Source organism: Chiloscyllium punctatum, chromosome 3, assembly GCF_047496795.1.
Source record: "Chiloscyllium punctatum isolate Juve2018m chromosome 3, sChiPun1.3, whole genome shotgun sequence".
In the NCBI taxonomy this organism is placed as follows: domain Eukaryota; kingdom Metazoa; phylum Chordata; class Chondrichthyes; order Orectolobiformes; family Hemiscylliidae; genus Chiloscyllium; species Chiloscyllium punctatum.
Window position 1 is genome coordinate 29,118,028 of NC_092741.1, and position 17,067 is coordinate 29,135,094.

Genomic DNA, 17,067 nt, shown 5'->3' on the forward strand with positions numbered 1-17,067 from the left:
AGGAGATAAATTACTTAATCAGGTCAAATAAATCATTAGATGTAAACTCACACCTTGCATTTCCTACCACCACTGCAACAACCCCTTTGTTTTGTTGAGCTTTTCAAGATCAACATACTGTTACAGGAGAGTACCAAGAAGGAATGCTCATCTTTCCACAGGATGAAACAAAGGGATAAAGGGAAATTCAGATCCCATCCATGCATCATTCAGCAGCTAACTCAGACAGCATTCACTTCGATCGGGAAGCAAATTAACCAACACCAACCCTCTTTATTATGTGATTTGTACAGACAATTGAAAAACAAGGACAAAAAAAATGAATTTTACACACTAAAGATAGTCCTTCCAACATAGATGCAATTGGCAGATGTGCAATCAGGAACTGTTAATTTGCTAATGTCATCTATTAAAATCAATTATCAAAAGCACACTTCCAATTGGCTCTTAGCTCAAGGGTCTACATTAGCAGTTCAGGCAGCATCCAAGGAGCAGGAAAATTGACATTTCGGGCAAAAGCCTTTCATCAGGAATGATTCTACTGAAAGCATTCTCTTCTGTTGTAAACTAAGAGTCTAATGTTAGCCTATTATTAATGGTTGTACATAATAGCTAGTCGTAAGAAATGTCTGTTGGATTCTTTAATACCACTATAGCCCTACCCAGATTCTTACGTTACAGGAGATAAATTACTGTTATATTTGTAGACGAGTTACAGTTTCTTCACTTCTTACCTATTCAGCCTTGATTTGTCATTAGCACCCTTCTCCTCAATGCAATGGGATAGTGCAAAAGCAAAAAAAAATCATGAAAAATTCACTGTAAAGTTACAGTGTCCAATAGGTTCTTGAGCCTGTAAGCTAAAGCCATCTGAATTTTCTATTGAATTGACCTTGCTACCAGTGAGACCACTGGTTAAAGTATGCAATAGGAATTGCAAGAAGTATTACACTGGTGCATAGGGAGGAAGTTCTTTTGAGATTGGAAGTGAGGCAAATTGCTCAGGCAGTAAAGAAGGTCCTTCAGTTTGCACCTAACCCATACTCCACCTGAGTTAGAATTCCACAGCTGATAGTGTCCACTTCACAACAAACATCCCTCACCCAAATGAACCATAAAATCACAAGAAAAGCATGAAAATAAAACTAAAAAGTGAACCTAAGCACTGGAGAGGTAAGAAGCTGAAATAGAATGGGAGGGATGAATGAATTGAGGTAGTCAAATAGGAGATTATCAATATTAAACTAGGTACAACAATCCTCCTGTTTGGAGCTATGCATAACGTCGAGGTTTGACTTATTCCTGTGCCACTTCAGCTGAAGGATCTGTTCCAGGACTCTGCTTCCCACATTGAAGAGCAGTGTCAGCCAAGCCAAGCCAATGACTATCCAAACACCAGCCAGGCCTCTGTAGATGGAGATGTAGTGCTTGTCTGGATCTGTGCCTAGAGGAAGATTGCAATTATTAATGCGGATACAATGGAAATGAGGACAAATAAAGTTATGAAATCAGAAAGAAACTAAAAATACAGTGTATTTCTAAAGGGCAATGTTGTAGGCTTTTGTTCACATTGTTCTCATGGAGGTTTAATTTGTGATCTAATAGTATATTTATTCTCTTTACACACATTGACAGGTCTGCCAATGTACTTTCAGCAATTTTAGTTTGCAACTCACACAGTAAAATGATTAATAATAATTTGTCCTTGAAGAGGCAAGGGACAAATGCATCCAACATAGACCAGATCGTTAAAATAATGGAAGATACAGGTAAAGCTGAAATTAAAAGAAAACATTAACAGGACTACCACACATCTGAGAAGAAGTGACTCTACATAGTGCCACGGCCTCTAAATAAAGTTGCCAGGTGAACTAGTTATTCAACTCAATACTATATATGGGGGCTTACTGTTCACAGAATGACTGCTGCATTGTTTATATCACAACAGTGATCACACTTGTAAGGTGATGAATTGTCAATGGGGCGTCTTGGGGGAGCCTGCAATTGTGAAAGTGCTACATTACTGCAAGCTCTTTCTGAAAGATACATCTTCCATTCACTGTATTATAAACCCCTTTCAACTACAACACAGCAGTAATGTACACCTTTTCAAAATTTCACCTACATCTGTGGGGTAAGCCAATTTGGTGAGTTACTCATACAATCATACATGTTTTGCCATTACTTCGAAAGTGTACCAATGCAGTATCAGATAAACTTAGACTTTTATTTCAAAGATAAAAAAAAAGTGGGGTCAGCAGTGGAAACAAATTTGGCAAGTCATTTGCGAATTAGTTTACTAAGCAGAATAACAACATCGAAGGCATTGTAAATATACAACTAAATGCAATGATGAGAGGGCTAGTGGAAGAAAGATACATCTGGTAATTGATAGCACTTTTGCCTCTTCTACACAAAGAACTGAGTGAAATGCACCCACACCAATGGATTTGAAGATGATGGAATGGAGGGGCATCATAAAATGGATAGGGTAAATAGACAAGGTCTTTTTCCTGGGGTGGGGGACTCCAGAACTGGAGGGCATTGGTTCAGGGTGAGAGGGGAAAATATTTAAAAACGACCTAAGGGGCAACCTTTTCACACAGAGGGTGGTACGTGTATGGAATGAGCTGCCAGAGGAAGTGGTAGAGGCTGGTACAATTGCAACATTTAAAAGGCATCTGGATGGGTATATGAATAGGAAGGGTTTAGAGGGATATGGGCCGGATGCTGGCAGGTGGGACTGGATTAATTTAGGATATCTGGTCAGCATGGATGAGTTAGACCGAAGGGTGTGTTTCCGTGCTGTACACCTCTAGGACTCTATGACTTTATGTTACATTCAAAGGGCTGCCTGCCCACTGCCCACCTGCCTACCCTTGCCCCCACTGCATATTATCAGCAGTTGGAAGTGGAGGGACTGCTGAGTGGAAGTTCACTAATTAAGACCCATGTGGGCAATTAATTCCCACTGAAGGGCCTCATCTCATTGCTGCTGGAATTTAGCCAGGAGGGGCCCATTCACAGCTGCCAGCCTGGCAGGTGCCTGTGCATGCTGGTGGTAGGCAGGCAGGGCCAAGGGGCAAGTCCCTCCATGATAAACTCCATGGACTCACTTGAGGAACATCCCATTCCCCCAGCAATGTGTGACCCCTCTAAGGTTCTCTTCACCTCCAGTCTTTTGGCTGCAGATCCTACAGCTCCAGCCTACCCCCATCCATTCCTCATTTGGTTAAAACTTACCTCTTTCCAGTGGATCCAGTAGCTATCCCTGATAAAGGTCCCATTGCAAAGCAGCAGTGGCCAACATACATAGTCAGCAGCTGCGTGAGGCAGAACCCTGCGTTCCTGAATCATAGAAATGTACAGTAGAGAAGAAGCCCTTTGGCCCATTGAGTCTGTTCTGCCAAAGCTCTCTACACTAGTCTCACACTAGGCTCATAGCCTTGAACGTTATGTCTGCAAACTTGGAGATTTTATGAAGGATAGAAGTCCGGCCTCCAGTCCATTAACAGCTAGTAGCTGCTAGGTGGCCATTCCTCTACTGGCTGGGCTCCTGAACCAATGCAGGGGTTCAGGTAACAGTTCCTTGAAAATGTCAATAGGTGGACAGGGTGGTGAAGAAGGCATTTGGCATGCTTGCCTTCATTGGTCAGAGCATTAAGTATAGGGGTTGGGATGTCACGCTGCGGCTGTACAGGACATTGGTGAGGCTACTTTTAGAATACTGTGTACAATTCCGGTCACCCTGCTACAGGAAGGATGCTGTTAAATGAGAAAGGTACAGAAAAAAGTTACAAGAATGTTCCTGGGACTGAAGGCTTGAGTTCTAAGGACAAGCTGGATAGGCTGGCACTTTGATCACTGGAGCATTGGAGGTTGAGGGAAGCCCTTATAGAGGTTTATAAAATCCTGAGGAGCGTAGATAATGTGAATCGCTAAGGTCTTTTTCCAAGAGAAGAGGAGTCCAAAACTAGAGGGCGGAGGTTTAAGCTGAAAGGCGATGAGAAGATTTAAAATGGATCTGAAGGGCAACTTTTTCACACAGAGGATGGTATATTTATGGAATGAGCTGCCAGTGGAAGTAGGTGGATAACATGACAACATTTAAAAGACATTTGGACAGGAACATGGATAGGTAGGGTTTAGAAGGATATGACCAAATGTAGACAATTGGGATTAGTTCAGTTTCGGATAGTTGGTTGGCATAGACGATTTGGACCAAAGAGTCTATTTCTGTGCTGTATGACTCTATGACTCTGTGATTCAAAGACCTCTGGATCCAGCTGAAGGTTCTAAGTTCAAGTCCCATTCCAGAACATAGGCATAAAAACATAAGAAATAGAGGCAAGAGTAGGCCATCTGGCCCAAGGAGCCTACTCTACCATTCAACAAGATCATGGCTGATCCTTTTCGTGAACTCAGCTCCACTTACCCGCCCTCTAACCATAATCCTTAATTCCTTTACTTTCAAAAATCTACCTACCTTTGCCTTTAAAACATTCAATGAGGGAGCCTCAACTGCTTCACTGGGCAGGGAATTCCACAGATTCACAACCTTTTGGGTGAAGAAGTTCCTCCTCAGCTCAGTCCAAAATCTGCTCCCCCTTATTTTGAAGCTATGCCCCCTCGCTCTAGTTTTACCCGACAGTGGAAACAACCTCTCTATTTCTATCTTATCTATTCCTTTCATAATTTTATAAGATAAAATTTCTATAAACTGCCCTCTCATTCTTTTAAATTCCAATGACTATAATCCCAGTCTACTCAATCTCTCCTCATAAGCCAACCCCCTCAACTCCGGAATCAACCTCGTGAACCTCCTCTGCACCCCCTCCAGTGCCGATACATCCTTTCTCAAGCAAGGAGACCAGAACTGCATGCAGTACTCCAGGTGTGGCCTCACCAGCACCCTGTGCAGCTGCAACATAACCTTCCTGTTTTTAAATTCCATCCCTCTAGCAATGAAGGGCAATATTCCATTTGCCCTCTTAATTACCAGCATAAATGAAGGTTGAAACTCCAGTGCAGTATTCTGAAGGAATGCTGCATTTTCTGAGGCGCAGACATTCACATGAGATACTAGATTGAGGTCCCATCTACCTTCTAAAATGAAAGTAAAAGATCCCATGGAACCATTTCAAATAAAAGCACTGGAGTTATCTCTGATGTCCTTTCCAGTAATTACCCATCAATCAACACTACACAAATAAATTATCTGGACACTACACATTGCTGTTTGAGGAAGCTTGCTACAGGCAGATAGGTGGTGGTGGTTCTTACATGACAACAATGTCATTAAACACTTCAAGCATTGCTAATTGGCTGTAGTGCACTTTGAGTTATCTAGTGTCTTTGAAAAATGCAATATAAATTGATGTCTTTCTCTCTGGGGATTTATATAGGGATTGTTACACTGTCAAAACATCTCAAAAGGCTCGACGCAGTGAGCTAATTTTGGTGGAGAGTAACCAGTAGAGGTTCTGTAGGGATTCAGGGGTGCAATTGCATTTTCTCACGGCTGTGTATTCTCATGATGTACCTGTAAGACTCAGTGCCATGGACTGCATGGTCACTTTCTGCTGGTAACAGTAGCTACCACTGCTCTGTTCAGTCAGTGTTGTTTGTGGTTTTTACTTTCAGGTAGCTTAAGCCCTCCCCACATGTGCACAGGTGACCCTTATGCATATCTGGATTATTGCTCTACTCAAGTCATACCTACAACGTAATCTCCAAATCCAATGGTGCTCAGAGTAATGAAGGCAAAGTAAAAGCTTTCTCCATATGTCCAGTCTTCTACGTGACTGAAGACCAATGGTGGGAAGACCAGAAACAGCACCGTGCCAAAAATCAAGAAGAAAGCCATTGTGAAAATCTTCATCACTTGCTGCAGAAGGATAGAACGTGATAATTGTCAGCTCACTGTTAAAATATTAATTCCCTAGGAACAGGTTAGAACATAGAACATAGAATTGTACAGCACAGTACAGGCCTTTTGGCCCACGATGTTGTGTGGAACATTTATCTGAATCTAAGATCAACCTAACCTTCACACCCCTCAATTTACTGACATACATGTGCTTGTTCAGCAGTTGCTTAACTGTTCCTAATGTCTCTGACTCTACTACCACTGCTGGCAGTGCATTCCATGCACCCATCACTCCCTGTGTAAATAACCTACTTCTGACATCTCCCTTATACCTTCCTCCAATCACCTTAAAATTATAACCCCTGTGATAGGTAGTTCTGTCCTGGGGAAAAGTCTCTGGCTTTCTAATCTATCTATACCTCTCATTACCTTGTACACCTCTATCAAGTCAACTCTCCTCCTTCTTCTCTTCAGTGTGAAAAGCCCTAGCTCACTCAATCTCTCTTCATAAGACAAGCCCTCCAATTCAGGCAGCATCCTGGTAAATCTCCTCTGCACCCTCTCTGAAGCATCTTCATCCTTCCTATAATGAGGCGACCAGAATTGGACACAAAATTCCAAGTGCAGTCTAATCCGGGTTTTATAGAGCTGCAGCAAACTCGGTCCCCCTGTTAATGAAAACCAAAGCACCATATGCTTTCTTAACAACCTTATCAACTTGGGTTGCAACTTTGAGGGATCCATAACGTGAACCCCAAGATCCCGCTGTTTCTCCACACTCCCCAGAATCCTGTCTTTAACCCTGTATTCAGCATTCAAATTTGACCTTCCAAAATTAATTACTTTGCATTTATCCAGGTTGAACTCTGCCACTTTTCAGCCCAGCTCTGCATCCTGTCAATGACTTGTTGTAGTCTGCAACAGACCTCGACACTATCTGCAACACCACCAACCTTTGTGTCATCGGCAAACATACTAATCCACCCTTCCACTTATTCATCCAAGTCATTTATAAGAACTACAAAGAGCAGAGGCCCAAGAACAGATCTCTGTGGGATACCGCTGGTCACCGACCTCCAGACGGAATACTTTCCGTCCACTATCACTCACTGTCTTCTTTCGGCCAGTCAATTCTGCATCCAGACAACCAGATTTCCCTGAATCCCATACCTCCTAACTTTCTGAATGAGTCTACCGTAGGGAACTTTATCAAATGCCTTACTGAAATCCATGTACACCACATCCACTGCTCGACCTTTGTGAACTTGTCTTGTCACATCCTCGAAGAACTCAATAAGGCTTGTGAGGTATGACCTGTCCCTCACAAACCCATGCTGACTATCTTTAATCAAACTATTTTCTCCCAAATTTCTCAGAATCCTTTCCAGTACCTTGCTTACCGTAAGACTGACTGGTCTGTAACTCCCAGGGATTTCCCTATTCCCTTTCTTAAACAAAGGAACAACATTCGCCTCCCTCCAATCATCCGGTACTACTCCCATGGAGAGTGAGGATGCAAAGATAATCGCCAGAGGTGTAGCAATCTCATTACTCGCTTCCCGTAGTAACCTTGTATATATCTTGGCTGGAATGACTGCAGATGCTGGAGATCAGAGTAGAAAGGTGTGGTGCTGGAAAGCACAGGCAGTCAGGCAGCATCCGAGGAGCAAGACAGTCGACGTTTCGAGCATGAGCTCTTCATCAGGAATCTTCATCCTCATGAAGAGCTTATGTTTGAAATGTCAACTCTCCTGCTCCTTAGATGCTGCCTGACCGCTTGTGCTTTCCAGCACCACACTTTTCGATTATTTCTGGTCCGGCCCTAGAGACTTATCTATCTTTGCAGAATTTCCAGCACATCCATTTTCTTAATATCAATCTGTTCAAGCCTATTAACCTGCTCCATGGTGTTCTCACCCTCAACAAGGTCCCTTTCTCCAGTGAATACTGAAGCAAAAAACTCACTTAGGGCCCCTCCTATCTCTTCAGACTCCAGGCACAAGTTCCCTCCACTGTCCCTGATCGGCCTTATCCTCACTCTGATCAATTCTCTTATTCCTCATGTAATCCATCCATTCAGCCCTTCTAGCATGGTGTATCTAATTGAAAAACTTAGCAAATTTAGTTTTGAAATTTCAATTGACCTAACTTCAGCAGTCCTTTGGAATTCAAGATTTCCCATATTTTCAGAAATTAAAATTATCTTCACCTTGTGGTGTTAACTCTAAGGTATGGATCATGACACCTTCTCTCTGGTCCGTCATTCAAGTGATAAACCTGCATGAGTGAGCCCAGGCAGTCAGCCTAATTGGCCATCAATGGTAGCACAACATGTATCTATTCAGACTTTTCAGCAGACATAATAGTCAGGAGAAGAAATCCTGGCATATTTTTCCTCCCTTTTGGCAAAAGGACATTAAGGCTAACAGTAGCACATTAACTGGGCGAAAGTGAGGACTACAGATGCTGGAGATCAGAGTCAAGATTAAAGTGGTGCTAGAAAAGCGCAGCAAGTCAGGCAGCATCCGAGGAGCAGGAAAATCGACGTTTCGGGCAGGAGCACTTCATCAGGAAAGCATAGAACATAGAACATAGAACAATACAGCACAGAACAGGCCCTTCGGCCCACGATGTTGTGCCGAACTTCTAACCTAGATTAAGCACCCATCCATGTACCTATCCAAATGCCGCTTAAAGGTCGCCAATGATTCTGACTCTACCACTCCCACGGGCAGCGCATTCCATGCCCCCACTACTCTCTGGGTAAAGAACCCACCCCTGACATCTCCCCTATACCTTCCACCCTTCACCTTAAATTTATGTCCCCTTGTAACACTCTGTTGTACCCAGGGAAAAAGTTTCTGACTGTCTATCTATTCCTCTGATCATCTTATAAACCTCTATCAAGTCACCCCTCATCCTTCGCCGTTCCAACGAGAAAAGGCCGAGAACTCTCAACCTATCCTCGTACGACCTATTCTCCATTCCAGGCAACATCCTGGTAAATCTTCTCTGCACCCTCTCCAAAGCTTCCACATCTTTCCTAAAGTGAGGCGACCAGAACTGCACACAGTACTCCAACTGTGGCCTAACCAAAGTCCTGTACAGCTGCAACATCACCTCACGACTCTTGAATTCAATCCCTCTGCTAATGAACGATAATACTCCATAGGCCTTCTTACAAACTCTATCCACCTGAGTGGCAACCTTCAAAGATCTATGTACATAGACCCCAAGATCCCTCTGTTCCTCCACCTGACCAAGAACCCTACCATTAACCCTGTATTCCGCATTCTTATTTGTTCTTCCAAAATGGACAACTTCACACTTGGCAGGGTTGAACTCCATCTGCCACTCCTCAGCCCAGCTCTGCATCATATCTAAGTCCCTCTGCAGCCGACAACAGCCCTCCTCACTGTCCACAACTCCACCTATCTTTGTATCATCTGCAAATTTACTGACCCACCCTTCGACTCCCTCATCTAAGTCATTAATAAAAATTACAAACAGCAGAGGACCCAGAACTGATCCCTGCGGAACTCCACTTGTAACTGGACTCCATGCTGAATATTTACCATCTACTACCACTCTCTGACTTCGACCGGTTAGCCAGTTTTCTATCCAATTGGCCAAATTTCCCTCTATCCCATGCCTCCTGACTTTCCGCATAAGCCTACCATGGGGAACCTTATCAAATGCCTTACTAAAATCCATGTACACTACATCCACTGCTCTACCCTCATCCACATGCTTGGTCACCTCCTCGAAGAATTCAATAAGACTTGTAAGGCAAGACCTACCCTTCACAAATCCGTGCTGGCTGTCCCTAATCAAGCAGTTCCGTTCCAGATACTCGTAAATCCTATCCCTCAGTACCCTTTCCATTACTTTGCCTACCACAGAAGTAAGACTAACTGGCCTGTAATTCCCGGGGTTATCCCTATTCCCTTTTTTGAACAGGGGCACAACATTCGCTACTCTCCAGTCCCCTGGTACCACCCCCGTTGCCAGTGAAGACGAGAAGATCATTGCCAACGGTACTGCAATTTCCTCTCTTGCTTCCCACATAATCCTAGGATATATCCCGTCAGGCCCGGGGGACTTATCTATCCTCAAGTTGTTCAAAATGTCCAACACATCTTCCTTCCTAACAGGTATCTCTTCTAGCTTAATAGTCCGTTTCACACTCTCCTCTTCAACAATACGGTCCCTCTCGTTCGTAAATACTGAAGAGAAGTACTTGTTCAAGACCTCTCCTATCTCTTCCGACTCAATACACAGTCTCCCACCACTGTCCTTGATCGGACCTACCCTCGTTCTTGTCATTCTCAGGTTTCTCACATACGCATAAAATGCCTTGGGGTTATCCTTGATCCTATCCGCCAAGGATTTTTCATGCCCTCTCTTAGCTCTCCTAATCCCTTTCTTCAGGTCCCTTCTTCTGGCTATCCTGTATCCCTCCACTGCTCTGTCTGAACCCTGTTTCCTCAACCTTATGTAAGCCTCCTTCTTCCTCTTTACTAGACATTCAACCTCCCTCGTCAACCAAGGCTCCCTCACACGACCATTTCTTTCCTGCCTGATAGGTACATAGATATCAAGGACACGTCGTATCTGCTCCTTGAAAAAGTTCCACATTTCCACCACATCCTTCCCTGACAGCCTATGCTCCCAACGTATGCTCCTCAAATCCTGTCTTACAGCATCGTAATTTCCCTTCCCCCAATTGTAAAATCTACCTTGTTGTGTGCACCTATCTCTCTCCATAACCAAGGTGAAAGTCACAGAATTGTGGTCACCATCACCAAAATGTTCACCCACTAACAAGCCCACCACTTGTCCCGGTTCATTACCGAGTACCAAATCCAATATGGCCTCCCCTCTGGTTGGACACTCTACATACTGCGTTAGAAAAGCTTCCTGGACACACTGCGCAAACACCGCCCCATCCAATCTACTTGATCTAAAGAGCTTCCAAAGCACAAAAAGCACATTAACTATTGAGACCAGACCATTGATCAAAACTGACACAATCATGCTCAGCATCTTCACCTGTACAACCACTGAAACATTTCAAGAAACCAACCTAGTTTCAAAACCAGAATGACCAGACTTAATAAAAGGAATGTTTGAGAATTACTAAGCAGGTGTTCTTGTTATTTTCAATGCCCACTGATATTCTTCATCAGGAGAGAAGTAACAGGGCATTAAGGGGTGTGCAAAATATTACTTATTAAGCTGTCATAGCTCATGCACTGTTCGCATTATGTATTTCACAAGAAGAGCAACTAATTGCAGCATAAGTTGTTGCTTCTTTTGCATTTTGGCTTTCATCGTTCTGTCCTGATGAATGAAAAGCTTCAACAACAGATCTTTATTTTCCAACACAGCTTAGAGTTAAAAATAATTTATCATATTTTTGTTCATTCATGGGATGAGGGTGTTGCTGTCTAGACCAGCATTTATTGCCCATCCCTAACTGCCCAGACAGTTGTTAAGAGTCAAGCACATTACTGTGGATCTGGAGTCACATATAGGCAAGACCGGGTAAGGATTGTGTTTTGCTTCTCAAGAGGACATAAGCGAACAAGATGGGGTTTTCTGACAATCGACAACTTATTGTAGTCATCATTAGACTCTTAATTCCACATTGTTAATGGATTAAAATTCCATCATCTGCTTTGGCAGGATTTGAACTCAAGTCCCCAGAACGTGATAGCTCCCTGAAAGAGATTTGCCCAAGTTCATTAACTTCTCAGATAAATGTACTGAATTCATTGTTGTTTGAATGTTCTGAAATAGTTCATGTCCAAATGCATCAGGACCTGGGCAATATCGAGTCTTGGGCTGTCAAGCGATAAGTAGCATTCACATTATACATGTGCCAGGCAATGACTACCTCTAACAGTAAATACTATGGCAACAAGAGCAAGTCAGAAGCTGGTAATTCTGCAGCAAGCAATCCACTTTCAGATTCCCCAAAGCCTGTCCACCATCAACAAGACACAAGTTAGGAGTGTGATGGAATACTCCCCACTTGCCTGGATGGGTGCAGCTCCAACAACACTCATTAAGCTTGACACTATCCTGGAGAAAGCAGCATCTTGAGTGGCACCACATTCACAAACATCTGCTCCTTCCATCACTGATGGTCTGCAGCAAAAGGACGTGCCATTGACAAAATATACTGTAGAAATTCACCACAGATCCTTCGATTCCACCTTCCTAACCCATGATCATTTCCATCTTGAAGGACAAGGGCAGCAGATTCATGGAAGCACCACCATCTTCAAGCTCCCTGCCCAAACCACTCACCATCCTGACTTGGAAATATATCGCCACTCCTCCTTCAGTGTCACTAGGTCAAACTCCTGCAGCACTCTCTCTAAAGATATTGTGGGTTTACCTACAGCACATTGACTGCTGAAGTTCAATAAGGCAGCTCACTACTACCTTCTCAAAGGCAATCAGGGATGGTCAACAAATGCTGACCCAGTCAGTGATGCTCACACACTGTGATTGAAAAAATAATTCTTCTTAATTATGAATATTCATTTTGTTTATTTCTAGTGTCTAAGTTTCAACTTTGAGGTGGCTACCTTTCTCTAAGTGCAATGTCAATTTGACTGATATGGGCAAAGACCACCTTCGCTCTCTGAGATGTTCCTATCAGTTACCTGCATATGAAGCTTACCTTGCAGTTACTTGATTTCTGACTGCTTCTCTCCAGCCTCTTTAAGTGGCCATTCAGGCTTCTCCCAAGGTAGTTAAGGAAGGTAAGATTCAAAGGCACTCCAAATATCGCATAGAACACGCAGAAAACTTGACCTCCTACAGTGCTAGGAGACAGGTTACCAAAACCTGTAAAACCAGGGAAGAACTGTGAGTCTCTCTTCTGAATTTCACATAGAATGAAATGATAGCAAATGACAGAACTGTATGTGGGGTTTAGGGTAAAGGAAATTGTCTCAGATATCAGACTCTGAATGAGTTGAAGGTTGGAAAAATACTGTGGGGCAAGGCCTGAGGTGTTATATCTGACACCTTTCCACTGCCATTTGTTCTTGTCAACAGCAGAAAATGTGGCAAACAGCTGGCACATCAGATGTCTCCTCCAGCCACTTGACTGACCAACTAAAGGCATCTCACACAGCCTCCGTTGGTATATTGCCAGTGTTTGGAGAACCCACCCAGTAAAACCTGCTGGTCTCCCAGCACAGGGCTTCCCAAATGGGCCACACCTTGGTCCATGGATGGTAAAGGTGCCCCCTCACCCTCAGTGATCACACATCCCACCCACCCCGCTCTGACCTATCCAGATCCAGCTGACCTGTCTTCCCAGGATCACACCCGATATGCTGTTGCCCAATGGAGGTGGTGCTGCTGTGCTCTTTAGCCTCTGATAGAATCAAGCCAGCAGCTCTGGTGATCGGGCAGACATCCTTAATAGGAATTGCCCTCTGCTGGTACCAGGCAATGCAGATTCACCCCGCACCTTCAGTTCCGGTACCTCAACCATCTGGGTAAAATTCGACCCGAAGGTAACGCGTGTGAGAAATGGAAAGAGAAACTGCTAAGGAAAGTGTTGTACTGACTCTGACCCAGTCAGTCTGTGAGCACTCTGACCCTAAATGTTCAATGGTGTTTGGGTGGAATGGCTCCAGAAATGTTCCATTCACCAGCAATTTATGAGGGCAAAGAAATTATGGTGAAATGTCGAAATAATTGGAAAATAAATCAGGGCTAGTTTCAGTCTTTACTCCACTAACAAGTGCTCCAGTACCCAATTGAGAAAACCCAATCTTCTAACCTTTGAAATGGTTCATTTAAATCAGTAATATGTGAGGCACTCATATTCACTTTCAGTCAGCAAGACTCTCCAGCAACTGTATGGAGCTTAAAACTGCCCCCAACAAGAATAAAAACCTGAATGTTCAGGCATGCAAATGAACAAAAATTATCAGTTTATAATGAGATGTTTAAACTTTTTTAGTTACCTATTGTAGTCACCACAGTTCCTGCAAAGAAAAATGAACTGCTGAAGTCCCAGTTGCTTGGATTGGTGGAGTTTCCTGTTGGGTTTACACCTTTGTCCCAGGCATCGATAATGATCTTGTACAAATGAGAGAATGAAGGTTAACATCATTGAATTCCCAAAACTAACAGTAACTGTAAATGTTGTTGCAGAAAGATAAATCATCTTGGGAGATAAATATGCCCTCAACTATTTCAACTGAACTTCAAGAATGTAAAAGAATACACTGCAGATTAATTATTGGGGAGCAGCAGATTTTTCTCTATTCAGCGTTTGAGTGTCATAACTCACATTTCTGACAAAACCAACGTCTAAATTAAATCTCTGGGCACCAAGGAACAAGCCAGCAAGCCTTCACAGGAGGGTCAAGAGACGTGAGACTTCCCTGGACTGGTGAGGGTTTTGGAAATTTCAGTAGGAGTTTTGGGGACACTGTGGGGTTCAGGGAGGGATGTTCAAAGGTAACTGCAAGAACACTGCTGTTGTATGTGGAGGGGAGAAAGGGAAGATTGCAAGAAGCTAGAATCAGAGATAGCGGAGGCCAGAACCACATTTGTTGAGAAAAGATAAAGGATTTTTGATGGGTTCCACTTGGAGACAGGGAGCTCTGGAATTTAGAGGAGATAGGGAAGGTGAACCAGCTGGAGTGTGGTGGTGCACAGAATTGAATAGAGATTTGGATGATGCGGAGCTTGTCCAGAGAGAATTTTGGAAGGACAGCAGTGAAGGTTTTGGAAAAACCCAGTAATCGCAAGACTTTACATCGATACATCAAGTAACATTTCAAAGACATTCAGAGATCTTTTACTTCAGTTCTCTGCCTGAAGACAAGTACAGCTCATAGTGCCATAATCTCTTCCATGAATAGAACAGGAGGCAGGTCCTGAATCCATCCCAGCCAAAACCTAAACCCTGTGCTCTTGACACCAATCTGATCTTTATTAGCTGTACAGCCACCTGGATATCCAAGGGTTGTTGTAGAAACATTCACTTTTACATACATATCAAACCCTGAGGCAATGGATACTAATGGCTGACCAGGAATCCTTCCCACCTATTGCCTGACAATAGTCTATGCTGGAAGGATTTACAATGATACATACCTATGTGCCTATGCTTTGAATGCATCGTCCTTGATCATCAAATCCTAGAATCCTCAGAAGCAGAAACACCCACTGAACCACAAGACCCTAGTATATGCTGAGATACTGGGAACAAATTGCATCAGTACAGATCAATTAGAGAGGCACAGCAAGGACACAGACCCTTCAGTCCAACTCGTCCATGTCGACCAGATATCCTATATTAATCTAGTCCCATTTGCCAGCATTTAGCCCATAGCCCGCTAAACCCTTCCTATTCATTAACCCATCCAGATGCCTTTTAAATAGAACATAGAACATAGAACATAGAACAATACAGCACAGAACAGGCCCTTCGGCCCACGATGTTGTGCCGAACTTCTATCCTAGATTAAGCACCCATCCATGTACCTATCCAAATGCCGCTTAAAGGTCGCCAATGAATCTGACTCTACCACTCCCACGGGCAGCGCATTCCATGCCCCCACCACTCTCTGGGTGAAGAACCCACCCCTGACATCTCCCCTATACCTTCCACCCTTCACCTTAAATTTATGTCCCCTTGTAACACTCTGTTGTACCCGGGGAAAAAGTTTCTGACTGTCTACTCTATCTATTCCTCTGATCATCTTATAAACCTCTATCAAGTCACCCCTCATCCTTCGCCGTTCCAACGAGAAAAGGCCGAGAACTCTCAACCTATCCTCGTACGACCTACTCTCCATTCCAGGCAACATCCTGGTAAATCTTCTCTGCACCCTCTCCAAAGCTTCCACATCTGTCCTAAAGTGAGGCGACCAGAACTGCACACAGTACTCCAAATGTGGCCTAACCAAAGTCCTGTACAGCTGCAACATCACCTCACGACTCTTGAATTCAATCCCTCTGCTAATGAACGATAATACTCCATAGGCCTTCTTACAAACTCTATCCACCTGAGTGGCAACCTTCAAAGATCTATGTACATAGACCCCAAGATCCCTCTGTTCCTCCACCTGACCAAGAACCCTACCATTAACCCTGTATTCCGCATTCTTATTTGTTCTTCCAAAATGGACAACTTCACACTTGGCAGGGTTGAACTCCATCTGCCACTCCTCAGCCCAGCTCTGCATCATATCTAAGTCCCTCTGCAGCCGACAACAGCCCTCCTCACTGTCCACAACTCCACCTATCTTTGTATCATCTGCAAATTTACTGACCCACCCTTCGACTCCCTCATCTAAGTCATTAATAAAAATTACAAACAGCAGAGGACCCAGAACTGATCCCTGCGGAACTCCACTTGTAACTGGACTCCATGCTGAATATTTACCATCTACTACCACTCTCTGACTTCGACCGGTTAGCCAGTTTTCTATCCAATTGGCCAAATTTCCCTCTATCCCATGCCTCCTGACTTTCCGCATAAGCCTACCATGGGGAACCTTATCAAATGCCTTACTAAAATCCATGTACACTACATCCACTGCTCTACCCTCATCCACATGCTTGGTCACCTCCTCGAAGAATTCAATAAGACTTGTAAGGCAAGACCTACCCTTCACAAATCCGTGCTGGCTGTCCCTAATCAAGCAGTGCCGTTCCAGATACTCGTAAATCCTATCCCTCAGTACCCTTTCCATTACTTTGCCTACCACAGAAGTAAGACTAACTGGCCTGTAATTCCCGGGGTTATCCCTATTCCCTTTTTTGAACAGGGGCACAACATTCGCTACTCTCCAGTCCCCTGGTACCACCCCCGTTGCCAGTGAAGACGAGAAGATCATTGCCAACGGTACTGCAATTTCCTCTCTTGCTTCCCACATAATCCTAGGATATATCCCGTCAGGCCCGGGGGACTTATCTATCCTCAAGTTGTTCAAAATGTCCAACACATCTTCCTTCCTAACAGGTATCTCTTCTAGCTTAATAGTCCGTTTCACACTCTCCTCTTCAACAATACGGTCCCTCTCGTTCGTAAATACTGAAGAGAAGTACTTGTTCAAGACCTCTCCTATCTCTTCCGACTCAATACACAGTCTCCCACTACTGTCCTTGATCGGACCTACCCTCGTTCTTGTCATTCTCAGGTTTCTCAC

At 43.7% G+C, this 17,067-nt stretch overlaps 1 protein-coding gene across 1 annotated transcript in view; it reads right to left on the reverse strand.

Annotated features, from left to right (window-relative positions):
• Positions 1 to 402: 402 nt before the first annotated feature.
• LOC140454565 (potassium channel subfamily K member 16-like) overlaps positions 403 to 17,067 on the reverse strand; it is a 41,355-nt gene continuing 24,690 nt past the window's right edge. Inside the window, exons 2-5 of the mRNA XM_072549412.1 lie at positions 13,867 to 13,981; positions 12,564 to 12,730; positions 5,719 to 5,887; positions 403 to 1,444 (exon numbers count right to left, since the gene is read on the reverse strand). Of these exons, the coding sequence (XP_072405513.1) occupies positions 1,245 to 1,444; positions 5,719 to 5,887; positions 12,564 to 12,730; positions 13,867 to 13,981 (651 nt within the window). The 3' untranslated portion in view covers positions 403 to 1,244. The remainder of the gene's footprint in view (positions 1,445 to 5,718; positions 5,888 to 12,563; positions 12,731 to 13,866; positions 13,982 to 17,067) is intronic.